The 9,741-nt window shown below is 60.7% G+C and overlaps 2 protein-coding genes across 6 annotated transcripts in view; one reads left to right on the top strand and one right to left on the bottom strand.

Moving 5' to 3' along the window:
• The first annotated feature begins 4,937 nt into the window (after positions 1 to 4,937).
• CHRM4 (cholinergic receptor, muscarinic 4) lies at positions 4,938 to 6,734 on the top strand. The gene has a single exon (XM_011963312.1). The coding sequence runs from the start codon at positions 4,982 to 4,984 to the stop codon at positions 6,419 to 6,421; it is 1,440 nt and encodes a 479-aa protein (XP_011818702.1). The 5' UTR covers positions 4,938 to 4,981; the 3' UTR covers positions 6,422 to 6,734.
• A 954-nt stretch (positions 6,735 to 7,688) lies between these two features.
• MDK (midkine (neurite growth-promoting factor 2)) overlaps positions 7,689 to 9,741 on the bottom strand; it is a 3,032-nt gene continuing 979 nt past the window's right edge. For 2 of the 5 annotated variants that reach the window (XM_011963308.1, XM_011963310.1), the window contains exons 2-5: positions 9,394 to 9,470; positions 9,066 to 9,233; positions 8,784 to 8,945; positions 7,689 to 8,059 (exon numbers count right to left, since the gene is read on the bottom strand). In XM_011963308.1, the coding sequence (XP_011818698.1) occupies positions 8,034 to 8,059; positions 8,784 to 8,945; positions 9,066 to 9,233; positions 9,394 to 9,470 (433 nt within the window). In that variant the 3' untranslated portion in view covers positions 7,689 to 8,033. Of the gene's footprint in view, positions 8,946 to 9,065; positions 9,234 to 9,393; positions 9,471 to 9,641 lie in introns of all 5 variants that reach the window. The other 3 variants (XM_011963311.1, XM_011963309.1, XM_011963307.1) reach the window with 3 other exon arrangements.

Genomic DNA, 9,741 nt, shown 5'->3' with positions numbered 1-9,741 from the left:
CGGGAAGAGCAGGAAGCAGGTCCCCGGGACGCTCTGAGGCTCCCCAGAGGTGGGTTCGACTGGAACAGGGCGCCAGACACCCCCCGGGGCGACCGCGGTGCCGGGAGCGGCAGTGAGCCGGGGCTGGGGGACCCAGCTGGAAGCAAGGCCAGGGGCTCTCAGAGGCTTCTCCAGGTGCGCCTGGGTGCGCCCGTGGGAAGGGGTGGGCATCCAGGATGTCGGGGGCGGAGGAGTGCCCGCCCACAGCCCCCACGGAGCCAGGGACAGCCGTCGGGGGTGGGACCCGGTACTCCAGCCCTCCCACTGGCGGCTCTGCAGGGCGCCAGGCGCTGGAGCCCCAAAGAGCCCTTTTCCCGCCGTCTCCCCGCCCTCCCTCTCCCTCCACCCTTTGCCCCCGCGCTGCCAGCCCACTCCGGCCCCTGAAGTCCTCCATCTACGACCTTGAGCCCCGACGGAAAACACCCCTGCCCTCCCCGACACCCCTCCCCCACTCCAGTACTACCCCCCGCTGCTGCCCAGCCTTCAAGCCGGGGTCCTCCAGCTCCAGGCCCCCTCCTCCGACCCCGCAACGGAAGTGTTGGGCAAAATGTCGGTGCCAAATCTTCGCCTCTCCCTCCCTTGAACTCTGGAGTCTCCTCTCCCGCCCCAGGGACAGATCCAGGGACCACAGCCTTCCCAGAGCCATGGAGTGAATGCCCAAGAACCGAAGACCTACACCCCAAACCACCCCACGGGCGCCCGGAGCACCCCCTCCGGTCTCACCCGGGGAAGAGGGGTGTCGAGGACTCGGAAAAGCACAGTGCCCACGCCCAGAGGCTGCAGGAACTGCGTGCTAGGGGGTTGGAGGGAGGGCGGGGCACCCGAGAGCCAGGGCTCCTTCGACCACGGCGGAGACATGGAGGAGCCTCCAGATGGTCCAGGAAAACCCGGCTCTCGAGGCCCGCCGGACCCTAGCGTGAGAAACTGGGTGCCCACTTTGGTCACGGGGGCTAGAAAGTGCCTCTGGGGTAGGGTGCAGGGTGAGGAGCGAAGACAAGAGTCTTGCACTCGCGTGACCCGAGCTCCGTCCGGGCCTCCGCCTTGTGGGTGCACTGCTGGTGCCCTCTCGCCGCGAGACTGGGCTGCTTTTGGCAATAACTCGTCTTAGGGGCACGCAGAGCTGAGCCTGCCTGGTGTCCCTAAAGGCTGGGTTGGGCGACTCTCGCAGAGGCCCCTCGACAGATGTCAGTCAGAGGCTGTGACTCTGCCACATCTTTAAGGACTTGGACACCTCTGGGCACCGGGCTAAGACGGCGTCCCAAAGTTAGGTGGCCCGTCGCACGCAGCCCCTAGTAGTCTGGCCTCCTCATCCGCACGACCCTTCACCCACAGGCCGGGTGCAATCCCGACGCGGGCTCCTGGCCTGACCCTCTCTGCGCTCAGTCGGACAGCTAAGGTCTGGCTGAGTCTCCTGGCAGGGGCGTTTGGAATGTAACCGGTCACCCATTCTCTGTCCTGCATTTGCTTGTGCATGCAAGTCCACAGGTGTAGAGGCACCCAAACCGTGTGCATCCTCCCGGCCACAGCACCCTAGGCACGCACACGCATGCACATGCACGTGTCCACACGGCGCGGCATGCTCACGCGCTCTCACGGGCGCACTGGTATCCAGGCGTGGCCGTGCGCACACACACGCACATGCAGACAGCTACTAGCGTCTACTCGCGCTCCCCCGTAGGCACACACAAACAGAACTCGCACTCGCGCTCCCGCCCACACGTTCCTCGCAGGGTGCCGGGTGGAATCCGGGCTCCCTCAACTTTCCCACCCGAGAACCCCGCGGGGAGCCGAGGGCAGCTCTGGGGCGGCGTCCCACGGGGCCTGGCGAGGGGAACCCACGTCCCTTCCCCGGGAGGCTCTGCTTGAGGGCTCCTCTGGGTTCGCAGTCGTATTGGAGTTGGGGGCGGTGGCCAACGGCGGCCGCACGGTCTAGGTCCGGAGCGGGCACCAGGGACCGACATTGCCATCTAGCGGTACGCACAGCCCCGGCGGCGGCGGCTCGCTCCCCAGATCCAGGCGCATCTGGATTCCAGGGAAAGGCGCCAGAGAGGGCTGCTGTCGGAATGTCTGCGGGTGACCCCGAGGTGTCCAAAAAGACGACAGCTGGGGCGGGGCGGAGTCGGGGAGACCCTGAGCCTCGCCCTGTCAGCACCTGGCAGCTCCCTCACGCGGGCCAAGAGCAGGACTTAACCACAGGCCATCCAGTGGTCCCGGCTCAGCCCGGCCACCAGGATCTGGGAGAAGACAAGACCATCGCTTGTCTTCTGGGAAAGCTAAGTCGAGAAGCCAGCAGGAATGTGAGGGGACCCTACCCAAGCCTCACCTGGACAGTCCCTCAGTTGTGTGGTTTTCGGGCAGAGGGGAGCGGAGGCAGGAGGTCAACTCTGAGCAGTAGCACCTTGGACTTAAGAAGGAGGTTTCCGGGTTCTTCTCCTGCCCACTCCCCTTCCTAACGTGGTGACTTTGGGCCAGTTGATTAACATTATCCTCGTCTATAAGAGGATATTTACATCTGTAAGATGAGGATACTAATAATACCTGCTTTTTCAGGCTGTTGTAAGGATTAAACCAGATAATCTATATTAAAAGCTCAGAGGGGTTCCTGACGCACAGTTAACACTCAATAAACAAGAGCTATTATGTTTTCACATTCTGCACTTCTAGCCCCGTTTGTCGTCATCCTGCTGGCCTGTATCCTGCCCTGGGAGGCTAAAGTGAGCTTCCTTGGGGCTGGCTGAGTGATTGCTCCTGCCTGCCCTGTTCCCTCCTGCACGTGAGTGATTGCGGGAGGGCAGCCTCCCAGTGCTGGAGGGGACAGGGCAGAGAGTGACACCTGAGCTTCTATTTCAGAGGCTCTCAGAGCCAAATGGGGTTGTCAGGGACCCCGAGAGAGGGCAGTATCTGGTCTTTGCCCTTGACTCGTTGTGTGACCTTGGGGGTGACAATACCTGCTCTCAGCCTCTCCTCCTACTAACCAAGGATTTAGAACAGGAGAACTTGAACTATCAGGCTAGGAGGCTGGGTCTGTATCTGCGATGGTGGAATAGAAGGGCTGGGGTCAGACTTGGGGCGGTTACCCTGGCCCTTGGCCCCAGCCTGCAGTGCATTTTTGTGTTTATGTATAGAGATCAAGTTTAGGTGCTAATCACTATAGCTGCTGGGGGGGTGATCTCCCAGGACAGGATCCTCTCTATTCTGCAAATGAGAAAGAGGTGCAGGAAGGCGCAGTGGCTTGTCTACGGCCACAGAGCCGGAGCCCAGGCTGCGGGCTAGTCCTCCTTCCTCCACAGCCGGCTGCCGCGCCCTCTCTTCCTCTCACACACAGACGCACAGCACTGCGTATCCGACCATGCCTGCTGGGCTGGCGTGGCTGTGATGGGCCCGCGTGCGTCTGTGGAGCGGTGTGTGTGTTGGCGGGTGTGAAGGAGGCTGGGCTGAGCGGCTGCCCTGGCACTCAGAGCTGGCGTGGGCCTCCCTCACATGGAGGGAAGAGGAAGAGGGGGAGGAGAGCTAAGAGGAGACTGGTGGGAGGGAGGGCAGGCTCAGGGAAGGGCCTGTGGTGGGGACTCCAGCTAGGGCGCTGCCGGTGTGGGGAGTGGACTGCGGAGGGAAGGGGCGGCCCTGGCAGCCCTTCTCTTCCCTCTGGGACAATCCTTTTACCTCATGGGTCCCCAGTTGGGCCTCAGGGGTCTCTGATAACCCCTAGTGACCCTTGCACTGCCTCCCTCCCAGCTGCATGCCCTGTGGCTGGAGCTGAGGGCTCCTTGAAGGGGACGCGACAGTGGCAGGTACCTCCCGAGGCCCCTTCTGCAGGGACTCTCCTCCTCTCTCGGGTGCCCAGCTCCAGGCGCCATCTCTGGTCCCCTGCAAAGCCTGGCTCCTGGAGCTCTTTGGCCTCCCTCAGCCAGAGCTCTTAGTTATGGAACTGCCTTCCTCTCACCATCTCACCCCGTACTCATCCCCACCAGCAATATAATGCAAGAAGCTGTGAAACCTTCGTCAGGCTTTTAACAGCTCCGTGCCTCAGTTTCCCTATCTGTAAGTAGTAAAGAAAAAAAATGGTATCTACCTCATAGGTTTGTTGTGAGGATGAAATGAGTTAACGCTATAAAAAGTGTTACCAGGCATGGTGGCCCCTGGAGTCGCAGCTACTCAGGAGGTGGGAGGATGACTTGAGCTCAAGGATTCTAGTCTGGACAACATACCAAGACCCTGTCTCTACAAATAAATAGATAAATAAATAAACAGACACTTTTTTTTCAAGTGTCAGAAGTGCTTGGCACTTAGTAGACCATCAGTGTTAGGTGCTCATAGATACCCCTATTATTGCCTTTGTCCCAGTGCCTTCTACAGGGGTTGGAGACCAGGTGTTAAGAAATGACTGAGTGGGTAAGTGGATGAACAGAACACCTCTCTCCAGAGCCCACATGCTGGTGGGCCTCTGGGACCACTCTCCTCCTCCTCTTGCTTCCCTGAGCTCCCCCGACACCAGCCTCTGTCCAGGCCTTGCGCTGCTTCTGTGGCCGGCTCCCCATCACCCAGATGACCTGGTGGGTGAAGCCTTCCCTGATCACCCAGCAAGGAGTCATGCCTGTCCTGCCTTCTGACTCACTCTCCCGTCACCCTGCCTTTTTTTCTTTTGTGGCTCACATGTTTCCATGTCTCCCCCCAGGAGGCAGGGGGCCATGTGTGTCTTATTCAATTCTGTAGCCACAGCACCCTGAGTAAGGCTTGGCACATAGTAGGTGCTCAATTAATGTTGAATGAATGGGCAAATGCGGGATGGCGGGACAGAGTTCTCTCAAGACATTCTGCCAGAGAGTGTCCCTCTGTCACCTTGATGCCAGCGTGCCTCTAGATGACTCCCCCCATCCCCTTCCGCAGTTCATGCTTTTCTCTCCCCTTCCTCCCCAGACACGGCCTACCCACCCCTGAAACCAACATGGCCAACTTCACACCTGTCAATGGCAGCTCGGGCAATCAGTCCGTGCGCCTGGTCACGTCATCAACCCACAATCGCTACGAGACGGTGGAAATGGTCTTCATTGCCACAGTGACAGGCTCCCTGAGCCTGGTGACTGTCGTGGGCAACATCCTGGTGATGCTGTCCATCAAGGTCAACAGGCAGCTGCAGACAGTCAACAACTACTTCCTCTTCAGCCTGGCGTGTGCTGATCTCATCATAGGCGCCTTCTCCATGAACCTCTACACCGTGTACATCATCAAGGGCTACTGGCCCCTGGGCGCCGTGGTCTGCGACCTGTGGCTGGCCCTGGACTACGTGGTGAGCAATGCCTCCGTCATGAACCTTCTCATCATCAGCTTTGACCGCTACTTCTGCGTCACCAAGCCCCTCACCTACCCTGCCCGGCGTACCACCAAGATGGCAGGCCTCATGATTGCCGCTGCCTGGGTCCTGTCCTTCGTGCTCTGGGCGCCTGCCATCTTGTTCTGGCAGTTTGTGGTGGGCAAGAGGACAGTGCCCGACAACCAGTGCTTCATCCAGTTCCTGTCCAACCCAGCAGTGACCTTCGGCACAGCCATCGCTGCCTTCTACCTGCCTGTGGTCATCATGACGGTGCTGTACATCCACATCTCCCTGGCCAGTCGCAGCCGAGTCCACAAGCACCGGCCCGAAGGCCCAAAGGAGAAGAAAGCCAAGACGCTGGCCTTCCTCAAGAGCCCACTAATGAAGCAGAGCGTCAAGAAGCCCCCACCCGGGGAGGCCGCCCGGGAGGAGCTGCGCAACGGCAAGCTGGAGGAGGCCCCCCCGCCAGCGCTGCCACCACCACCACGCCCCATGACTGACAAGGACACTTCCAATGAGTCCAGCTCAGGCAGTGCCACCCAGAACACCAAGGAACGCCCAGCCACAGAGCTGTCCACCACAGAGGCCACCACACCCGCCATGCCCGCCCCTCCCCTGCAGCCACGGGCCCTCAACCCAGCTTCCAAATGGTCCAAGATCCAGATCGTGACGAAGCAGACAGGTAACGAGTGTGTGACAGCCATTGAGATTGTGCCTGCCACGCCTGCTGGCATGCGCCCTGCGGCCAACGTGGCCCGCAAGTTCGCCAGCATCGCTCGCAATCAGGTGCGCAAGAAGCGGCAGATGGCAGCCCGGGAGCGCAAAGTGACACGAACGATCTTTGCCATTCTGCTAGCCTTCATCCTCACCTGGACGCCCTACAACGTCATGGTCCTGGTGAACACCTTCTGCCAGAGCTGCATCCCTGACACGGTGTGGTCCATTGGTTACTGGCTCTGCTACGTCAACAGCACCATCAACCCTGCCTGCTATGCTCTGTGCAACGCCACCTTTAAAAAGACCTTCCGGCACCTGCTGTTGTGCCAGTATCGGAACATTGGCACTGCCAGGTAGGCAGGCAGGAGTGCCCTAGGAGGTGCTGGTGTTGCGTGCGTCCGCTGGGGGACCACACGGCTCACCTGCTGTGGGGAAGAGTTGCAGGCACCATTCCGTGTTCACGTTTGCTGAGGAGGAAGCTCAGAAGAGGCTCTGGCTGCATTCAGAGACCAGCTCTCTGCTCAGGCTGAGGAGGCTCACCCCAGGGAATGTCTGAATTGGGGCTGCCTGGCCCGCCTCTGTGGCCCTGCTTCAGCGAGCTGCGGGGCACTGGCCTGGGTGGGCACCTACCCCACTGTGGCCGTCAGCAGTGCTGAGAGAATGGACATCTGGACGGGGGCCGAAGCCCAGGGCCCCTCAGGAGGAACAGAGGGACCAGTGCTTGGAAAAGGAGGCTTGGAAAGGGAGTAGAAGGGTTGGAGTCCCCCATTCTGCTGTAATCGGTGCTTTCTGCCCCCCTGCACCCTGCATGTAGGCTCAGCCCCCTCTCCCCAAATCCCACTCCAGGGGCAGAAATCTCTGGCTGCAGCTACTTAGCCAGGTTCTGGGTGGGTATGGTGGAGGCCAGGTCCCCCCAACCCCAGCAGCACTGCCCTTGTCACATTACAATGGGGCAGCTGGGAGGTCAGGGGTTCTCTCTCAGGAACTGAGGTCTGGCCTCCTCCGATCCCAGGCTGAGCTGAGAGTGGTCCACTTATTCAGAAGACAGCTCCCTGCGGCCCCGGCCTTCCCAGGTCACACATCGAGTCCGGGTGAGGCTGTGGCGGGCGGCATTCCCATCTGCCCTCTTCAAACCTCTCGCCCTCTGGCTTCTGCTGGGCGGAGGCCTGGGTCACACAGGCAAGAGGAAAGGGGTCAACCTGGTGGCTCACTCGGGTTTCCGTGACAGTGGAAAGTGGGAGGTGGGCAGTGAGGTAGGCACGCAACCCCCGCATCTGCTCTCCCCCAGTGGGTAGAACCTTCCTGATGGGCTGTGGGTTGGATCAAAAGACCTTTGACTGGGCAAGGCTGAGATGAGTGTGGCGGTTCCGGTGAGTCAGCCAGGTTCCCTTCCCCAGCCCTGGTCCCTGGGGGAGATGAGGACCGAGAGGCTTAGGCAACTTGATGGCAGGCACCCTTTCGGGGGCCCTGGAAGAAATTTTTCGTAATTGTTCTGCTTTTTCCATGAGCTCTGGAGAGCACCCACCACCAAGCCCCCAACCGCTGAAACCCACCAGTCCCTACAGCCTGGTCTTTCTCCCCACCTTCCCACTCCCAAACACATTTCCACAGCAAACTCCTTGGGAAGGGGCTTTTATATATTAAAAAAGAAAAGCTTTTATTGGGGGGAAAAAAAGTCAGTTTATTTGATGTGTTTCTTAGTAATGGAATTGTGGGGAAGAACAAAAGCGGGCTCTGAGACTCACATTGCTTTGGGGGTGGCTAAAGCTTCCCAGAATCCCTTGTCCCTCCCCACTTTGGGCACTTAGGGGTGGGGCTGGGGAGTGAGAAGGACAAGGCAGGGAATGATTGATTAAAGCTAACGAGCAGACAGAAGGCACTGGTGGGTCATATCTCGGGCCTGGAAGAGGGAGGGCGTGGGCCAGGCCCCATGTAACACCAGGGGCTCCTTGGCATCCAGGCTTGGCCTCTAGTCCTTTCCCTTCCCTTTCTTGGCTGTAAAACAAGAAAGAAATATTAATACCATATCAACAGGCCGACCCATTGCAGACTGCCGGCTCCACAAACACCCAGGCATCAGGGAAGGAGGAGAAGATTCTGCCCCCTAGTGGTTTCCAATCAGCTGACCCGGAAGCAAGGGATGGGGCCGCCATTGTGATGTGGACATGGGACACCCCCAGCTTCCTATTTCCACTTGGGATCAGAAAACCTTCAAGTTTCCAGTTCCGGTCCTGGTCACAGCAGCCCTGGACAGCCTCAGCCTCCTCACCTGAGAAGCGGGCAGATTCACCCCTGCCCTGTTGGCCTCGCTGGGCTGAGTCAGGAGTGAGCTGAAAGGCCTAGGGTGGGCTGTGACCTCCTCCCAACACTAGAAAGGGCAGAGCTGACCAAATGCTGCCCGTGGCTGGAGAGCTGACAAAGGCAAGCCGTTCCAGGACACTTTCCCTGGGTCCTAAGCCAGATGCTCCAATGGAGTAGCTTGAGTTGGTCCCTATTTGGGCCAGGGAGGATTTATGTCCCCAGCATCACCTGCCGCCCCTCTTGTAGTGCCCATCTCTAGACTTTTCCAGGCACGGAAGCCAAGTGAGGCCATGTCAGGAAGCTATTGGCCAGGGCTCAAAACTTAAGGTTTAACCTGGAATGGTCCCCTCACAGGCGGCGGGGGGAGGGGGGGAGCAGACCCCTTGGGACAGCCCCACCCCCTTCTCCTCTCGCTGACCTTTGGCCTTGGCTTTGGTCTTGGGGGTGCAGGGCTTGGTGACGCGGATGGTCTCCTGGCACTGGGCATTGTAGCGCGCCTTCTTCAGGGTGCCTTGGCGGACTTTGGTGCCTGTGCCCCCATCACACGCACCCCAGTTCTCAAACTTGTACTTGCAGTCGGCTGGTGGGAGAGCAGCCCGGGTCAGCGCTGCGCGCCCCGCGGCCCTCCCTCCAAGGGTCTGCCCAGGCTTCGGCGAGCCTGTGCCCCCCTCTCCTGCCCTCTGCCTGCGCCCCGCCTCACCTCCAAACTCCTTCTTCCAGTTGCAGGGCACCCTGCACCGGATGCGCTGGGTCTGGGCCCCGCAGGTGCCCTCGCGGAAACCCACGCCGCAATCCTTGCTGCTGGGGGTGCAGGGCCCCCAGGCCCACTCCGCACACTCGCTCCCCGGGCCGCCCTTCTTCACCTTGTCTACAACGCGCGGGGAACAGAATTCAGGACGGGGGCACGGGGAGACTCCATCAGGGGCCGCCTTCCTGGGGTTCCAGGCTGAGAACCCAGGCGGCCCAGCCCAGAGGTGGCGGGGCCTCGCCTGCCCGTCCCCAGCCCTCCTTCGATCTTCCCCCATCACCTTTCTTTTTGGCCACTGCGGAGGTGAGCGCCAGCAGGGCGAGGAGAGTGAGAAGGAGGAAGCCTCGGTGCTGCATCCTGGGGGGAGAGCGCGAGTCTGAGTCCCTGGCCCGTCCCCTTCCCCACCGGGGGCCGCGTGCAGGGCCCTCCCACCCCCGCGTGCCCCACTTTCTAGGCCCCAAGTCGGGCTGCTAGGGTGGCGGCGGTGGGAAGACTTGGGGCGGCCCCTCGCCGCTTGCCCGGACGCACCGCCGAGAGGCGACTCCCCGGGGGACGCCTCGAGCCCAGGACGCAGCTCAGACCCCCACCCCCGCCTCCAGCCCCCAGATAGGCCACGGCCGGGAGGACC

The sequence above is a fragment of the Colobus angolensis genome, unplaced genomic scaffold, assembly GCF_000951035.1.
Source record: "Colobus angolensis palliatus isolate OR3802 unplaced genomic scaffold, Cang.pa_1.0 Scaffold61, whole genome shotgun sequence".
NCBI lineage: Eukaryota > Metazoa > Chordata > Mammalia > Primates > Cercopithecidae > Colobus > Colobus angolensis.
This window is presented reverse-complemented; position numbering and strand designations above follow the sequence as displayed.

Bases quoted from the DNA above. Each gene is read 5' to 3' on its own strand.
- CHRM4 (XM_011963312.1), top strand. From the start codon at position 4,982: ATGGCCAACTTCACACCTGTCAATGGCAGCTCGGGCAATCAGTCCGTG.